Below are 19,132 nucleotides of genomic sequence, written 5' to 3' on the forward strand. Positions count from 1 at the left end.
TCATAATTAAGAAATAACCAAGAAACAACAGCAAGTTGTCGGATTTATTTTTTTTTACTCCATCGGCAATAGTGGGTACTCGGCAATAGTGGGTACTCGGCAAATATGGGTACTCGGCAATAGTGGGTACTCGGCAATAGTGGGTACTCGGCAATAATGGGTACTCGCCAATGATGGGTACTCGCACATTAGTGCTACATATAAGTTGTACTTGTTTTATTCTGAAATGTTTAAAACTTCTCAAGAGCCAACACCATGCGTTCAAAACATGCAAATCAATTTAAGCAAATTTTAAAAAATCCACTGAAAAATTTAACAACAGTGAAGAGCAATACTTGCTTCACGTTTCCTCGACAAAAAAAACCCAACTATACTCGGCCAATTTCAGAGCCGTCACTGTAGATAACACGGCCGCGTTTCCTCGATTTCTGTGGTTTTTCATCAGAGTTGTTGATAGTAATGGTGCCATTCATCATCCTTGCTTTCGCAAATAGACTTGCTGATGTTGATTGATGAAATGATGAATTTGATGAGATCGGTTTCATCAGAGGTGTGAAAATGATAAAATTCGGAGGCGGATTTGAACATGGCGGGTAGGTCGGAACTGGACATATAGCATGTCTCTATGCGCTTAGAGCATTATCTTTGTTTTATTAAATTTATCTCATGTTTGTTTTGCATTTTAACCGAAGCAAGTGCGTAATTGTTGATGCTTTAGACGTTTTTGTGACCAGTTAATTATTGAATTGCAGTAGGGGCATGAAGCAAGTTGGTATATGTAATTTATCGTGTTGAACGATTTGTCTTCATCTAGTGTATTTTCCCCTAGGGGTTGATTTTTGTACCAAATGGAAGAACTTTGGAGACGCTTGTGATTGATATGGCAATATAAAAGGGACTATCAGGGGTCATGGTGGAAGGAGGCCTATGAACCCGAAAAACCTTAAATGCAGCGACGGGGCAGTTCGAAGGACCATGGAGTCGAGTTATGTTTTAGTCGAACGTCCTAGCATGCGTAATTTCACCAGTTCTGATTTTTTGTCTCTCGTTCAGTAAATTTCAAATGCTCACTGTCAGTTTCATCTTCTAAGAGTTGAATATCAGACCATTTAAGTTTATGACCCCCCCCCCCTCTTATTCCAAACATCATGGTATTTTGCAGTCCCGTTTTGTTAAGCAATTCCTTTGGGCAATTTAAACCAATGCAGTCCTTCTCTTGTAAAAAAAAATGTTGCCTTCAGATTCTGCTGCATATGGTTCATAGCCCTTTTCTTTTTGTTTTAATTCTTTGCGCTTGGAGATACGAACTCTTCTGCTTGTGGAAAACTCCTTGTGCCGTTAAACAACTAAAACTTCTACTTGAGTTAAGTGTTTATTGCTCCTCCAGTGAGGGTAAAAACTGCAAAAGTACAAATACAAGTTACAGAAAATTGTACCATGTCAAGTCCAATCTATTTTTCACACTGTGCCAAATAAAGAAAATTTTATCATGGAAAGGTTTAGGGCTTATACATAACTCAGATTGATAATAACAGTTAAAACCTGTAAGAACATATAGGATATTAACTATAACATTCTGCTAGTGTGACTAAATAGCATGTAATTAACAATGTTCATAAATTTCCATGTTTTACATTATGCCTTACACATGTTTTGATAAACCTAGCGAAGATGAACTGACATCTAAAGGGATGACAGCAGAATTACATTAAAGCAAATTGGTTATCTGGGTGTAATTAAATGTTTTGTACAATGCTAAACAAAATACTTACTCCGTAGTGCGTAAATGTACATCAAAAATGAGTTGGGCAAAAGTGCCTTGAGCACATGTAAACACCGGATGAACTCAATAAAAAACAAACCAAACCGGACACATAAGTTCCGAATTCACCACACTCCCCTTCCGAGTTTATAAAAAATCGCCAAATCAAATAAAAAAAATAGTTACATGAAAAAATCCATACATAACATGAACATGTCTTGTTTTAAGCATTGACTAAAAAAATCATTGCGGGTTTGACTACTTTATGAAAGGAGTTGTATGCAATCATAACAGCATCCACAATCAGTTCATAACTACATATAGCATATCATTCACAGTCAAGTAAGTGGATAAGTTCTGTAATAGGTCTCACATATGAGTTTCGAACATCATCACGGACAACGGTGACCATGACTTTCCGAATGATGTCATCTTTGCTTGGGAACACTTCCTTAATAATACCAACGGGCCAAGTGTTACGATGAGAATTGTCGTCCTTGACTAAAACTACGTCACCAACCTTAAAGGTCGTTCCTGGCAGTTGCCATTTTCTGCGAGTTTGCAGGCAGTGGATGTATTCGAGTTGCCATCTACGCCAGAAGTCATCAGCCAATTTTTGAACCAATTTCCACTGACTTTTCACAGCATCTTTAGGTCCAAATCCTGTTATGTTCATTGATGAGGTAAGGTCGCATTCTTTCTGCGTCAGGATCATGGATGGGGAGAGAACAGATGGAGCTTCTGGATCGCTAGAGATAGGCAACAGTGGACGAGTATTCATAATGGCGCTAACTTCACTCATAAAGGTGCTAAGAACATCAAAGGTTAAGTCTTTAGGTCTGTTCTCCAACAGCAGGGCATCCAAAATACGACGGCAGGACCCTATAAGACGTTCCCAGGTGCCCCCAAAGTGATGTGCATATGGTGGATTAAAGATCCATGTAGATCCAACCTTTGTCATGTAATCTTGCACTACTCCACTTTCATCAAATGACGCACTTATCCCTAACTCCTTCATCGCCCCAATGAAGTTTGTGCCCCTATCTGAACGAAACTGGCGCACGGGGCCACGAATGGCCATGAATCTTCTCAGGGCATTGATAAAAGCTTCACTACTCATATCTCCCACAAGCTCTATGTGTATGGCTCTCGACACAAGACAGGTGAAAAGAATGGCCCAATACTTGGATGTAGTCCTGACACCTCTAGTAGTCTTCTTTACAACAACTGGCCAAGGTCCGAATGCGTCGACTCCAACAAAGCTGAAAGGAGGTCCAGGCTCAATTCTGTCCAACGGTAGGTCCGCCATCTTTGTCCATCCTAGATTTCCACGCAGTTTTTTGCACATAATGCATGATCTAATCAGAGAGTTCACGAGCCGACGGAATCCAACAATCCAGAAACCTGCGCCTCTGACTGCTCCTTCTGTCATGTGTCTACCCTGGTGATGAATTTCTGCATGGTAGTGACGTACTAACAATGTGGCAATATGGTGATCCTTAGGGATAATGATAGGTTGAGTGGTCAGGTGAGTAGCCTTCATGTGTTTAGTTCGACCTCCTACTCGCAGGATCCCATTTTTGTCTAGTACTGGATTGAGGGAGATTAAGTGACTGTTAAGTGGTGGGTGTTTTCCGCTTTTGATTGCATGAATCTCTGACGGATATCTGTCGTTTTGAGCCTGTGTAATGATAAATCGTTCAGCATCTTCTTTCAGAGCTACTGGATTTGATTTTTTACAGCGGGTTCTAGCCACAAATCGTTTGAGGCACACAATGGCACGGACTAAACTCATCCATGTTGAGAATTTCTTAAACCGCTCACACCATGTAGACAAGTCTCCCGGCTGTGACGATTCAGATCCCTGAGATGCAATAAAGGTTTTCTTACAAGTCACCTGTTTGCGAACTTCTTCGTCCATGTCTGGATTAACAAGGTCATAGGTTTGAGGTTGATCTCCAAGTTGCGTGTCATCCCTCAAGAAATTCGGTCCCGAAAGCCAAGTGCTTTGAGGCAACTCCCGTGTGCTGCAACCCCGGCTCGCAACATCAGCAGGATTCTGTTCGGACATGATGTATCTCCAGCGTCCTGGTTCACAAAATGAACGAATTCTGCTCACCCTGTTAGACACATACACATGGAACCTTTTAGCATCGTTAGAAATGTATCCCAAGACGACTTGGCTGTCTGTGTAAAAGGTGAAGTTGTCCTTAGGAATTTGTAGTTCTTCTCGGATAGTCTCAGCCATCTCTACAGCTAAGACTGAAGCACATAGTTCAAGTCTTGGGATGGTGTGCCCATGCGAAGGGGCAACCTTTGCTTTGCCGAGAAGAAATCCTACCTCGGAGTGTTTTTGGTGGAAAGCTTTCAAGTATGCTACAGCAGCCACTGCTTCTTTAGATGCATCGGAAAATATGTGAACTTCTAGGTGTAACGCCTTTCCTACAGAAAGTGGGCAATACATGCGGGGTATATGAATCCTATCTAGAGCATGAAGTGAGTCTACCCAACTTTCCCAGTCTGTCTGAAAACTGACCGGGAGTATGTCGTCCCAGTCGCACTTCGTGGTCATTGCCTCCCTTAAAAGCATCTTCCCTACCACTGTCACTGGGGCTGTAAATCCAATGGGATCAAAGAGACTGTTTATGACTGATAAGACACCTCGTCGTGTGAAGGGCTTGGGATCTTTGCTCACCCTAAAGATAAACGTGTCGTCTTCAATGTTCCATGCAATTCCCAGGCTTCTATGCTCTGGTAAGTTGTCTTGCATAATATCAAGCCCATGTAGGTCTTTGCTGAGATCTTCTGCTTCAAAATGTTGCAAAACTTCGACAGAGTTTGATGCGATTTTGTGTAGACGTAAGCGTCCTCCTTCATAGAGAGCCTCTTGTGTACGCTTGATAAGGTCCACCGCTTGAGGTATATCACTGAAGCTCATCAGCCCGTCGTCAACATAAAAGTTACGGGATACGAAATGTTGAACTTCCGGGTCTGCAGTCGAGACAGATTGTCTCAATCCAAACGTAGCAACTGAAGGACTAGGGCTGTTCCCAAATACATGTACTGTCATCCTAAATTCCTCCAGTGGAGCGTCTAAGTCATGGTTAGGATGCCACAAAAAACGAAGGTAGTCTCGGTGGTCTTCTCTCACTCGGAAATTATGGAACATCTGCTCCACATCCGCTATCACTGCATATTGATCTAACCGGAATCTCATAAGTACTCCTTGCAAGCTGTTAGACAGATCTGGCCCTTTCATCAGTGAACCATTCAAGGACACTCCTTCAAAACGAGCGGATGAGTCAAATACCACTCTAATGGATTCTGGTTTTTTAGGGTGATACACACCAAACATTGGTAAATACCATCTCTCTATTCCATCTTCGAGCATAGGTGCCTTCTCTGCATGTCCTCTATTGAACAATTTTATCATGAACTCCTTGACATGCTCGTACTTTCTAGAGTTGTGACGGAGGTTCTTGTCAAACGCTCTTGCACGCTGTAGTGCTTGGGTCTTGTTGTCTGGTAGACGTAGTCGGTTCTGCTTAAATGGAAGGGGAGCCACCCTATGGCCACTGTCATCTCTCTCGAATGATGTGTTCATCAATTTCAGGAATTCTCTGTCTTCTATCGAGAATCCTATCTTCTCATCATGTTCGGTCTTCTGGAACAGGTTGTCGTTGACCAACAACTCACTGTTGCAGGGTTCAAAGGTTGAGGGTCTGCCATTCTTCAATGCGAATGTTTTGAAGGTCCTGACTTCGGGTCGGTGGGCTCCACCAAGACAAATTTGACCGACAATGACCCATCCTAAAGCAAGTCTCTGTGCGAAGGGTTCATCTTTCTCTCCGACTATCTGCTCGTGAACTATGTGTGCACTGATAAGATCTCTCCCTATTAAAAGTTCTATATTTGCTGCTTCAAAAAGCGGGGGAACTTCAGATGCGATACAATTCAAATGGGAGTACTGCAAGGCGACCTCTCGTGAAGGGATCTCCTCCCTATTACTAGGTAAGTCATTACACTCTATCAGTTCTGGGAACTCTAACTGACATGTACCATCTACAGACTCCACCGTGTAACCAGTACCGAATCTTCCAGTTGCTGAAACTGTTCCAGAGCAGGAAACTAATGTGTAAGAGACATCATCGCCATCATCCTGGAAGTAGTCAAAGATCGATGAGGTAGCCAGTGACCGATTGCTCTGGTCGTCGATAATCGCATAAACCAGCATCGACTTCCGTGGATTGGAAATAGTACTTATTCGAACAGGTACTATCTTTGCACAAGATTTACTTGCTCCATGTACCTTTGTACAGGCTGAAGAGACAATGGGTCTGTTCTCCCCTTCATAAGGGTTCCCCTCTCTGTTCTTCACCGCATATCGTCCAGAATCTTGTGCCTCGGATGGTTCTTCATGAAGAGCCGTCGGATGTAACGATGTTTGACACACACTGCATTTCACATCTGCTTTACAGTTCTTAGCCCTATGTTTCTTGCCACTGCAACACTTAAAACATATTCCATTAGTTAGGATCATTTTCTTACGATCTCCTATTGGCTTTTGGCGGAAGGACATACAGTCGTTAAGGGAATGTGAACTGTTCTTGTGTAGTGGACACATGTCCGTCACTTCCAAAGTTGTGATTGTCTCGGTCTTTCTAGCAGCTACTCTGGTTAATGGTAAAGTCCTGTTCACTGCATTCCTACTAAACTGTTTCGGTTGCTGAGTCGAAAAAGTTTGTTGTTTCTTGCCCCCTTTCTTCTCATACTGGAATGCAGGGTCATTCTTCATTTCTGCCATGTTTTCCAGAAACTTAACGAAGACTGAAAAGGGTGGATATGCCACTCCCATACTTTGCTTCTGTTTTGTTGCTTCTGAAGTCCACTTGTCCTTCAGATTCCATGGAAGTTTTTCCACAAGTTCGTTAACACCTTTCTTTGAGTCAAAGTAGCTGAATAAGACTTCAAACTGAGGTTGTGCCTTTAATGATGCAATCTCGGATGCTAGGTCTGCCAGGTCGTAGAGCAGATGAAAGTGATCCGACGAAATTTCTGGGAATTCTTTAATTTTCTTCAGGATGTAGTTCTCGATCTGTTCCGCCGCTCCAAAGCGTCTCTCCAGCCTCTGCCAGATTTTCTTAATTGCGATGCTTGGACTGTCTGCATTGCAGGCTCTTATAGTTCTAGCTTGTCTTGAAGACTCAGGTCCGAGTTTTTCACATAATAATTCTAGTCTTTCTGTTTCCGAAGCTCCGAGTTCTTCCATAATGTTAATAAATCCCTTTTTCCATGAGACGTACATTATCGGATCGTCGTCAAATTTTGACAGCCTTGACATGATGAGGTCCTTTTTTACTAAATGCTTAGTAAATGTGTCTATCATGATCATCTGACTCTGCTGAGTTACTTCCGTCTGTCTCGGAGTGAAGGGTTGTACTTCGGGGTTCAGCTGAGTCTTAGGTGTGTCGTCGAACGGCCTCAGTGTGTGTAATTGTGGTGTCTCTTCTTGGACATAAGCAGTTGCTATGGGAGGGGAAGTGGAAGACTGTTTCGGTGTTGATACAACTGCATCCTCCTTTTGTCTGCAATCACTAAAGCTGTTGGACTGGGATGTCTCTATGGCATTTTCATGCTGCTTGCGATCCTGCTCGTACCTTGGGAGAAGCTTCAAGTATTCTTCAGTTTTTGACTCACTCGAGAGACTCGGCGCAAGCTCTTGTAAACGTGGGTCCTCTTTAAGAACACTGAGCTCGCTCTCTACCATCTTCATTTCTCGCTGGGCCTTCAGACGTTTTAGTTGAGCCTCGAGCACTAGTTCCTCATCTAAATGTTTCAACATTGTGCGCTGGGCTTCTAGTTTTGCTTCTTTCCTTAACAGTATAGATCCTATCGATCGGCTTGAAGATTTACTGTAGCCAGATGAAAGTGATCGCTGAGTCAGCGATTTGAATGATCCCTCTGAAATCAAATATTCAATTTTGCTTCTTCCTACGTTGATTTTTCCTAACAAAGTCTCTTTAATTAGGAGATGAGACGCAAGTTCATTAGCGCTCTGTTCTGTGCGTACAGTTCTCAAGAAATCACAAAATGCATTGGATGTTTTTTGATACGTTTCGAAGCCTTTCACAAGAAGATCGTCAATAGATTTCAGAGTTTTAATATCCCTGCTTGATCTCTCTATTTCTTCAAAACACTCCCTCCACTCACTCTTAATACTGTTTAGCCTTCGTTGAAAGGTGTCCACTCGAGCTTCGTAAGTTTCCTGAGCTGGTGTTGTCAGGGTCCTCATACGTGTGCTTCTCCTGGTTGGTTCCGACCGCAGACTCATCTTGATGACCAATCTTACCGGTTTACGGATTTTTACTGTGCCGTTAAACAACTAAAACTTCTACTTGAGTTAAGTGTTTATTGCTCCTCCAGTGAGGGTAAAAACTGCAAAAGTACAAATACAAGTTACAGAAAATTGTACCATGTCAAGTCCAATCTATTTTTCACACTGTGCCAAATAAAGAAAATTTTATCATGGAAAGGTTTAGGGCTTATACATAACTCAGATTGATAATAACAGTTAAAACCTGTAAGAACATATAGGATATTAACTATAACATTCTGCTAGTGTGACTAAATAGCATGTAATTAACAATGTTCATAAATTTCCATGTTTTACATTATGCCTTACACATGTTTTGATAAACCTAGCGAAGATGAACTGACATCTAAAGGGATGACAGCAGAATTACATTAAAGCAAATTGGTTATCTGGGTGTAATTAAATGTTTTGTACAATGCTAAACAAAATACTTACTCCGTAGTGCGTAAATGTACATCAAAAATGAGTTGGGCAAAAGTGCCTTGAGCACATGTAAACACCGGATGAACTCAATAAAAAACAAACCAAACCGGACACATAAGTTCCGAATTCACCACACTCCTCGTCTGTGTCTAAACAAAATAGATACTTTTCTTCTCGCAGAAACCTGCGGATGGAACTATGGTAACTGGTTATGGTATTTCCAAAAGTAATCAAATCAAAAATGTAACTCACTTAGTGTACATTGTAGATGTTAACAAGCATTCTGAGAGTATTGCATAAGCAATACACGTCCCCTACCGGTTTGTAGAAATTTGTGAAAACAATGCACTGTTATGCAGAATATCATTTCTTACCGTCCTCTGTACCCGAATCAACAGACTAACCCGATAACGAACCCTATTGTAATAATAAAAAAAACCCTGTCGATTAAATTTACAACACAATGCTTGACACTATTTTACAGATCTTATTTGTTTGTTAGAAACAAGAAAAGCAATGTTCCAAGTAATGCACGATATTATTACTGACTACATACTTTCTTCATTTATTCAATACACACCGAACCCGATAACGAACCCGAACATTAAAAAATTGGAATATAAAAAATAAATTTTCTCAAAAATGCGTCAACCAGACGCTACAAAGTGTAATCTTGATCTGTAGTTTCACATTTTGAAGCTGTTCAGCAAATTTTACATTATTTCTCAAACGTATAAAGAAAAAAAGTGTGGAAAACTGAAGTGGGACAGACAGACGGACACAGAGGAAAGATATAGTCCCCTCCGGTGAAAACCGGTAGGGGACTAAATATCAATGAATAATTTTCATTCGTTAAACAGAGAAAGTATTTGTGGAAAAACGGTAGCAACGGGGAAGGGGGTTGAGAGTTTGGGGTCTCTCTCCACATATATTTGTTAAAATGAACATGGATGATAGAATGAATGACTATGCCACCTTCCCCCTTCCGGATTAGGAATTTGAGGTTTGTCGGAAAAGCTGGAGCTGTAGGAAATATTGCATTATTCTACTTGTCTTATAAAAACGCTTCACCACATTTCCAATTTACCCAAAAACCGTGATTTTGCAGCCTTAGGGTGGTCTTAGAACAAGGTAAGTGATGTCCCAAAGTTAGGACAAAGTTATGGCGATTCCTAAATTTAGGAGAGCTTCGAGCAAAGGCCTATCCTAAGATGTACTTAAGCCACACCATAGTCCTAAGATAGCTTCGTGAATATGCCTGCTACAATATCCAGGGTGGACCTGATTTCAGTACAGATATTGAAAAGGGAAAAGGCATTTAACGACGCTTACATTTTGAAGGTAAAAAAACCCACATACCTAATAATGTTGGCACCTGATATACAAGTAATGCCGCTAATCCGTAAACCATTCTCCTATTAAAACGGGGACTTATTATGATAATAGTTTAATTCTATTTGTAATCCATGCTACATGCCATTTTTTTTTCAAATAAATATGGGACCCCTTATAGAAATAATAATTTACTTGAAAATGTTGCTAAAATAATAATTTACTTGAAAATGTTGCTAAAATTTGACAGTTTTTTAAATGTTTAGTTGAACCATTGTATGATAACGGTTTTATAAAGTATGAAGTTGAAGACATGTGGTGAATATAAATCTAACATTTAAGTCAAAGTTTAAAAAAATTGCCTTACTTTTGGCGTCATAAACCAATACATAATCAACGCAATGGGATATGTTAATATCGTTACAAAGTGTTGGAGTAATCAAATAATAACGCAAATAAAAAAAATTAGTATTGCCATCCTCTCAATGCTTCATGTAAAAGTAAAAAAAAAACGCTGGGGCCACATTTCAATAAATAAAGTTATCCCGATTTTGCTCTGATTTGACATTTCTTGTTTTTTGAGTTTCTAATAACTTTCAGTATCTTGCTTTAATTGGTTAAATAGGCAAATATGTGTCAATAAAAATATTTAAAAAGATGTTTAAATAAATTTTTTTCAAAACAACATGAAGATATCGCAATGGACAACTTATCTGGAAGAAATGCGCTGAAAAATAGGTAGTTAAAGTTGCAATATTGTAAATATACTAAGTTATGAAAAGTGTTCATTTTCCTCTACATTTTCCGCCACAAAATATTGTCCCTTATTAAAATCTGTAAATACGTCATTTTTTAAACTCTTTTATTCAATAGAGTTTATTTGGCATTGTGAAATATAAATATACCAGTAGAATTAATATATTATATAGAATTTTAACACAAGAGGTGACCCAAAATGTCTACCAAAAACCTGAAAAGCAAACCTCTTCAAGTTTGAATTATTTAAAAAAAATTTTTTTTTTATTTTTGCGGTTTATGAAGGTGACGACATTGCAGAAAAATACATAACCAGCGTAAACTTTTGTTCTTTTAAAAGTCAGGTATATTCTATTCAGCAAGCTGCAGACGAAAACAAAAACCTGACAGGGTGATCGGGAGCTCTGTATCTTGCTTATGTCTTGACAACTGACTCTAAGATTTTGGCTGACCATTGGAAACAAGTGGATTTAGCATTGTAACTAGTAAAATTGTAGATTCTGAAGTAAAACTTGAAGATAAAAATCGTGATCACGGCCCTTTAAATCGTGTAAAAAAAATACCCGGAAAGAGGGGTGTTGAAAACCCCAAGGGACGGGCACTATCCATGATCTCCGCCTATTAATTCTAATCGTTCAGTCTTCTGGAGTAAAAGGTTGTCAGAAAGGACGTAGTCCACACTTTACTTCACTAAATACAAATAAAACAACAAACAATATGATGCATTTTAGCGCACTGTGGTGGGACGCTAGGATTTTTATTTCACCGTAAACAGAGCAATATCAATGTAACCATGCACATGTAATTAATTATACAAAATACTAGTACATTATATAAACACAACACAACTATGCTTCCCTCGCCGAAAAAATTTCACAATATTTTGTGTAGAAAAACTATGGAAACCTGTATCCGCAGCATTAATTTGCAAGGTAAACAAAAATGAATGGCGGATTCATTCTCACAAACCTAATTTATTATTAAACATTAAACTTTGAAATAAACTTGACTTGCTCGGTTAGAGCGTGCGCTAGAAACTGACCACCAGAACTTTCAGAAAACTACTCAAACACGTCATTTTCGACTCTCTTATTTCATTGGCTATCACTAAGTATACAAATGCTAATAACTATACGAAACGTAACTTCCGTTTCTATGCAAACAAATACGTTTTCATATCGTTAGGACAACTATTTCTCGCTATACTATCGTAACGCGAGAAATTTCTATAAATAGCAATATTATAAAACTCTGTTTCTCAAATTCTGATATTAATACTCTATCAGTCTGTGCGTTGCATGTGCGGATCTAGGGGGGGGGGGGGGGGCAGGGGAGTCTGGGACCCATCCTAAAAAAATCAAATTTCTATTAATTACATTACAAAATTAACAAAAATATGCCGGACCCCTTGGCAAACTCGAACCCCCCCCCCCCCCCCCCGGCGCCTGGAAAAAATATCTTGATCCGTGCATGTGTTACATAAGGTCTACTGTATCAAAATGCTTAAACATGATTAAAGCTTATAATACGTAGTCGGTTCACTAGTTAGAGTGTATGTAAACTCGCTTCTAAAATCAATAATGACTTCTGTGTCTTTTTTAAGGCATTGTACTTTAAAACTGATTCTATTGTGGTCTAAGGGAGGTAAATCCGTTTACAATATGTTCCTGAACTAGCTTTGAACATGAGATACGGATAGGTAAATCCCTTCAAAAGTCTCAGGAAATATTCAAGTACGTAATAACACTAGTACACAGATTTCGCTGTCCTAAAATTTGAATAAAAGTGATGAAATATCTAAAATCGGGAAAAGGCACCATCGACCTAGGCAAATACTGGAGCGATAGAAAAAAGAAGTGAAAATTAAAAACAATTCTTTTGTCAAAACTTCTCTGTTAAAAGGGCAATGAAATTAAGATAAAGTTTTGATGTGCTTAGTATAATATGTATTTTTAATCTTCTCATAATTGCAATTTTTTCATTTAAGATCTGTCTTACAGACTTTAAAAGATTCAAGCTTTTTTATTTGATAAAGCAAAATAGAGTTCGGAGTTTATGTTTATGTTATACCATTTCATAGGATCAATTTTCAACATAAACGTACCTATACATCTGACGCCGATATCTACATTATCTATTTTCTTATGATGCATCAGAAGGAGTTTGTCATCTCCAACATAGGAGGGAATACCCCCCCCCCCCCACCACCACCACCCGGTTAATAACACACCTTATTCCATGTAATAATACTATATATAGAAGCCAGATTATACATGTAGTCATTCTTTTCCACGATCTGATATTGTGGTCATAAAGTAGCATCTCAAGATCAATTCAAGATGCATTGTTTGTTACTATATGTTATTCATCATACTGTATGTGATATATAACAATTGTGATACATGTATCTTTCCACGACCTGATTCAGTGTTTATAGAGTAACAGTCGGTCTCCGTAATTAGTGTTTTGATACACAGTAGCAGTCGGCCTTTATAATGATGTGAAAGACGAATGAAGCCAGCTATATGTACATGTATATAATGTAAGGGACAATAAACTGGGATACAGTGCATATTATAAGTTTAACATAAGTTAACATTTAAAACAGTTAAAATCCCAGGCAAAGTGTACATAAATGCAACGAACATTAACGCTCTTTTTAAAATACATTTGTAATATCTATCCTTTATTTATATCCGATACACAACACGTTTTTTTATTTACCATGCAATATGTATACGGCCAGGGAGACGCCATAAAGAGTTAATACTAATTAGTTTGAGATTCTGAGAGAGAGAGAGAGAGAGAGAGAGAGAGAGAGAGAGAATTGAGAGATAAAAAGACATGCATTTTATCAATTAAAAAATAATATTCCTTTGTGTAAATGGAATTAAGCGTAGTAAATATTGCACTCTGCATGGTACTTTAGTTCTCAATAACTGATGCAAACAGCACTATACAAAAGCGTTCAACATCATTGAGTTTAAATTATAAATGATGCTCATTCTTTTCGCCCGAAAGTTTTCCAATCACCCCAAGAGGGTGGATATAAATGTGCCGCCTCTGACCAACCTCAATGTGCAAAGTTTAACATTTTAAAAATCATACAAAACTCAAAATAAGTACATGACGAACAAAGTTTACTACGACATACAACAATGTATAGTAACTTTGCAACAAAAAAAATCGTGAACATTGTTTTAAAAAGTCAATCAATTATTCATCTCTCTCTCTCTCTCTCTCTCTCTCTCTCTCTCTCTCTCTCTCATACCACACACATTATGAGAGAATGTTTTCTCCTGTTTAAATTCCTATCCCAGCGCGGTCCCCTATAATGTTACCCGTAATAGTAGAAAAACCGTTTTAAAATATATTGATCTTATTAAGCAGCCTCCGCCGTCAATGGGTAGAATTCGATCGTCAGCCCGCCGTAGTAACTGCCTGAGCGACACGATACAGCAGAAACGGGCGCCGTGGAGAGAGAGAGGGACTCAGTCAACGGGACACCGGCCACACGTCACGGAGAGAAGGGGATAGAGAGAAGGACAGAGGGAACAAACACACGCCATTAAGTACACCGAACGTTGGTTAGGATCGGGGATTTAATGAAATGAAAAAGTGGAATTAATTTCCTTTGATAACAGGAATCTACCGGTAAGTGAGACGAGCAATTTATTTTTCAATACGAGTTCGGTTTTCTTTTCTCGGCTTCGCTTTAAAATTCCACGGGTGACTCTTATCGATAGCCATTTTACAAGAGTTAAATAACTGCGCCAGTCAAGGGATTAATTTGCCATACTAAAGGGGAAAAGATAGGCCTAAAATGTCGGACCGACTTTCGTCGCAAACCCATCTACATGTAAAACGAGTCCCAGTGTCAGGCAGAACACGCCGTCCAAATATTGAATTGATTTTTCGGTTTATGCTTTTTGTTAATATACAACTCAAACTCTTCTTCCCGTCTGAATGGGCTTTATAGCTCCTGAAATATAAATATTTTATTTCCTAATTTACCGCTAACGCCTTAAAACATTAATGTACACATGTACGTAGGGTGACATTTGACAATATATACATGTATACTGGATGCTATTTTGAATGTCGCCCGGCTTGGCATTTTATTTTCATAGTTTTGAAACGATGCATGTCAACATGAAATTAGCATTCTTCTCTCTCTATTACAAAAAGCAACAAATGTCATACATGGTGGTAATATCGAACCAAACAGTGTGTATGTAGAGTTAGCTCAATTATCGTGCCTCCCAATAACCGCCCCTCTCCGATAAAATAGATACGTTAAATATATTATTAAATAAATATTGGATCCATGAATAAATCACCCTTTGACATAGGACTTAAGTTGTAGTTGGTTTATAATACATATTAAAATACAAGAGATTGTTTAAAAATTCATAAACTGAATTGAATATTAGATTTTATTCGATGAAAATAATTTCGTGATTTTCTAGTTATTTAGATGAATATAGTCGCGTACAAATTATAACTGTCTTGTTGGACAATCGAAACTATCGCGTTAACTGTGGAATTTAAAACATGGAAATCGAAGTGCAGTGATATGTTCGGCGATATTTAAAAAATTAGGAAGCTAGCAGTTCATTCCCAACAAAAACAAAGCACGGCCTCTCTTTAATAATGAGAAAGCCCCCATATACGGCTTAAGCAAACCGAGGTTTTGTGATCTCGTCAAGAGGTAAATAAGAAGTCCGACCCTGGACAAATTTAAAACCTTTCATTGATTCTCGCAATCCGCTCAGCGGTTATTGTTTAATTAAGATTAGCGGGATCCGACAAACAGCCCTCTAATCACTGGAAACCGACCCCGGGACACTTCCGGTCTCAATTCTCTGATTACTTGCAGGTGCCGGGTGGAGGAGATCGCTAAGGACGCCACGCGGAACCTCAGAACGCACGGACTTCTTCAGAAAAGTCCGAGGAATTACGAGTGACTTTCTTTTGATAGTGGACAAGTCACTTTAAACTGATTGTCTTGTTTATGGACGTTGTTTTGTTTATTTTCCCGGATAGATAGAACTCTGAGTTGACTTTGACAGTACCGTGAGTGAACGCTTGGTCCGCGCCTGGTATTTATTGTGTAATTACAGCTGATTGGGGCTCAGAGTGAACTAAAGTGACGGAGATTTAAATCCATACCTACATCTAAATAAACCACCCGGCTGATCAGTAATATAACCCATTAAAGTGTTTTGAGAAACACTTTTGATATTAACTAATCGAATCTTCGGATGTTTGTGTGTGTGTTTGCACTTCCACTGAACAGGACAGGATTTTAAACCCACGGCGACGATGTTAAAAATTGTGTGTACTGACTTCTGAATCCTCGTGACGACGAGACGATGACGTTAGGAGCGTAGACAGTCCTGTGACGTGTACATTCGGGCGGTCAGTGATGGAGGGGTCAGATGGCGCGGGGTCAGAGGTCGGAGTGGAGGTCAACACGGAGGAGGAGGATAAGTTATGGCGCGTGTTGACCGGAAGTCTTCAGGATTTACCTCCCCTCAGTTCTAAGATCGTCAGGATCTTCACCAGCTCCACATTCACAGGTACAACTCATATCACAACTCATCTATCTCACAATTCATCTCTCAACTTATCTCATAATTCATCTCACAACTCATCTTACAACCGATCTCTGTTGTATATCTCTGTCTGTCTATCTGTCTATCTCTTTTTCTTTTTTAACACTGTCCATCTCTCCCAACTTCTCTGTCTCTTGTTTTATGACTGTGTATCTCTCACCTTGTTAGCCTATATCTTGTAGAACCCTTCTTTTCTACGATATTTTTTCGTGTATTTGTTTCACACAAATTATTGATGGTTTTGTATATTTGCCTTTTAATTTTTCGAACATCTCTTATGATTTCTCTGACAGTTGTGAAAATTTTAGTTGTTTACCCGCGTTTAATGTTGGGAAGGGAGGGGGGGGGACGCCTGTACGACTGTCAAGTCTGACATCACTGACACTCTTTATCACAAAATCAAAGCCACTTAGACGGGTGTGTTCCCACAATCTGGAGGAGTCTACACGGACAACAAGGGGCCTCGTTTGTTTTCGACCCAAATACGTGTGTGGGAGATAATAGAACCCATCGCTAGGTAGTTAACGGGGGTAACAATAAAACCTTCCACGTGACATTAGTACTTGTACATTAGTATACATGTATGATTCAAGATACATGTACCTGAAATAAAGTACTAATATTGATGCTGATTCAGCATCCTACAAAGATAAGATTATTCTGTTTGTAAACAATCTATCTTCGTTATTTTGTGTATGATTAATCACCTCCTAATTCGATGGACTTGTCCTATAGTTACTGTACTGTAGTCAATCATTTAATTCAACTTTTAAAGCCGCAAAATAAAGTGTGTTATATGAAATCTCCAACTGTTGTGTCTCTATCAAATACCACGAATGACACAGATCGTTTTATAAGACCGGTGTTGGAGCCATCCTTGCTCTGTTCTCCCGATGTTGTAGACATTATTTATCTGTTCTCCCGACGTTGTAGACATTATTGCTCTGTTCTCCCGATGTTGTAGACATTATTTCTCTGTTCTCCCGATGTTGTAGACATTATTTCTCTGATCTCCCGACGTTGTAGACATTATTTATCTGTTCTCCCGACGTTGTAGACATTATTTCTCTGTTCTCCCGACGTTGTAGACATTATTTCTCTGTTCTCCCGGTGTTGTAGACATTATTTCTCTGTTCTCCCGATGTTGTAGACATTATTTCCCGACGTTGTAGACATTATTTCTCTGTTCTCCCGACGTTGTAGACATTATTTCTCTGTTCTCCCGATGTTGTAGACATTATTTCTCTGTTCTCCCGATGTTGTACACATTATTTCTCTGTTCTCCCGACGTTGTAGACATTATTTCTCTGTTCTCCCGACGTTGTAGACATTATTTCTCTGTTCTCCTGATGTTGTAGACATTAGTTCTCTGTTCTCCCGACGTTGTAGACATTATTTCTCTGTTCTCCCGACGTTGTAGACATTATTTCTCTGTTCTCCCGATGTTGCAGCCATTCTTGCTCTGTTCTGTAGAGTACATCTGCACCTTTCACGGTGTGTCGCCTTATACGACGTTATGGATATTTAATATCGATGGGAGTTCGACATTTAGAAATCTCATTTATGCGTTAATGTAAAGTAAATCATGAATAAGATATTTCTGACTATTTAAGACATTTTATTGAAACGAGAACAGTTTACCACTCTAGCCTAAACAGAACGTGCAGTGTTATTTAGAACTGAACAACGATGTAAGTCATGCACAAAGAATAACAATTATGAAAAAATATTGATGTGAAAAATCAATTTAAATTCACACAAGACTGTGCCAACATTAAATCTGCCTGAGAAAAGTGAAGATTTTTACTATTCGTGTGTGTGTGTGTGGGGGGGGGGCATCATATATTAGAATTACGTGGAACATGTCTTGGTTTTAAAATTAACAATGCATATTAACTATAGATCATGTTTTTTTTAAAAATTTGATTTAAACAAATTTTTAATATTAATTAAATAGCCATTGACCATTTATTCCATTTGTAGTTCACAACGTGATAGGAATAACAAAATTTTAATCAAGAAATGTGAAGTTTATGGCATTCATTATTATAAGCTTATACCCAGACTGGGTTTTTTTTTTGTTATGCAGACACAGTGTCACATGGTTAGTTTGCGGGGGAAGGGGGGGGGAGGTATTAATATTATCAAAGAAGCATCTCCGATATACAGTTGATCTATAAGATTACACAGAAATGTCGATCTGCAATAGTCGATTTGTTTTGAAATACAGGAGAATTATTGACACTCCGTACTGTAGTCATCTGACATAACGGAATCATAAAGCCGCCAGTTTTATAAAGAATTGAATTAACACCTTTTCCCGCGGGAATAGGAAGTCTTTTTATTCCTAATTCGTAAAATATTGATTGGAGTGACATTGACTTGCGTAACGGCTCTGACTATCCACTAGTAAGTGCTTCAGTTAGCCAAGTCTCACTCTGAAGCCGATGGTGAAAAGTAGCCATTACGTAAGAAGGGACCATGCGCTACTTCCGCCATTTTAGCGCCATTGTTGACGGGGTAGGGGTGGGGGTTGAAGTCGCCCTCTATTCAGAGTCCCCACTTCCTGTGTGTCAAGTGCCTTGATTTTGGATTTTTTTTTAAATAAAGAAATAGTTTTGTTACGATAAAAGTGTGATACTTATAAACAGTTAAATTTAAGCTGAAATTGATAAATTTTAAACTTTTCATATAACAGAATTACCAAATAACGTGCTTTATTTTATGAGTAATTTTTTAAAGAAAGGGGTTACGATTAGATGAGATGAATATTAATTTTCGAAAATGAATTCCGGTTTAATTTTCAAAATATCGAAGATTCGTAAATATTCACCCGATTTTGGTTGTTTTTGTTTAGTATTGTAAAAA

General features: G+C 38.8%; 2 protein-coding genes across 5 annotated transcripts in view; one reads left to right on the plus strand and one right to left on the minus strand.

The window, feature by feature from the left end:
• Window positions 1–1,340: 1,340 nt before the first annotated feature.
• LOC128163957 (uncharacterized) lies at window positions 1,341–8,684 on the minus strand. The gene is made up of 2 exons (XM_052827655.1): window positions 8,571–8,684; window positions 1,341–8,197 (listed from the first exon to the last, which is right to left on the minus strand). The coding sequence occupies exon 2, from the start codon at window positions 8,091–8,093 to the stop codon at window positions 2,091–2,093; it is 6,003 nt and encodes a 2,000-aa protein (XP_052683615.1). The 5' UTR covers window positions 8,094–8,197; window positions 8,571–8,684; the 3' UTR covers window positions 1,341–2,090.
• A 5,394-nt stretch (window positions 8,685–14,078) lies between these two features.
• LOC128162927 (NACHT and WD repeat domain-containing protein 2-like) overlaps window positions 14,079–19,132 on the plus strand; it is a 27,163-nt gene continuing 22,109 nt past the window's right edge. For 2 of the 4 annotated variants that reach the window (XM_052826353.1, XM_052826354.1), the window contains exons 1-2: window positions 14,079–14,300; window positions 15,526–16,228. In XM_052826353.1, the coding sequence (XP_052682313.1) occupies window positions 16,075–16,228 (154 nt within the window). In that variant the 5' untranslated portion in view covers window positions 14,079–14,300; window positions 15,526–16,074. The remainder of the gene's footprint in view (window positions 14,301–15,525; window positions 16,229–19,132) is intronic. The other 2 variants (XM_052826352.1, XM_052826355.1) reach the window with 2 other exon arrangements.

The sequence above is a fragment of the Crassostrea angulata genome, chromosome 9, assembly GCF_025612915.1.
Source record: "Crassostrea angulata isolate pt1a10 chromosome 9, ASM2561291v2, whole genome shotgun sequence".
NCBI classification, from domain to species: Eukaryota; Metazoa; Mollusca; class Bivalvia; order Ostreida; family Ostreidae; genus Magallana; species Magallana angulata.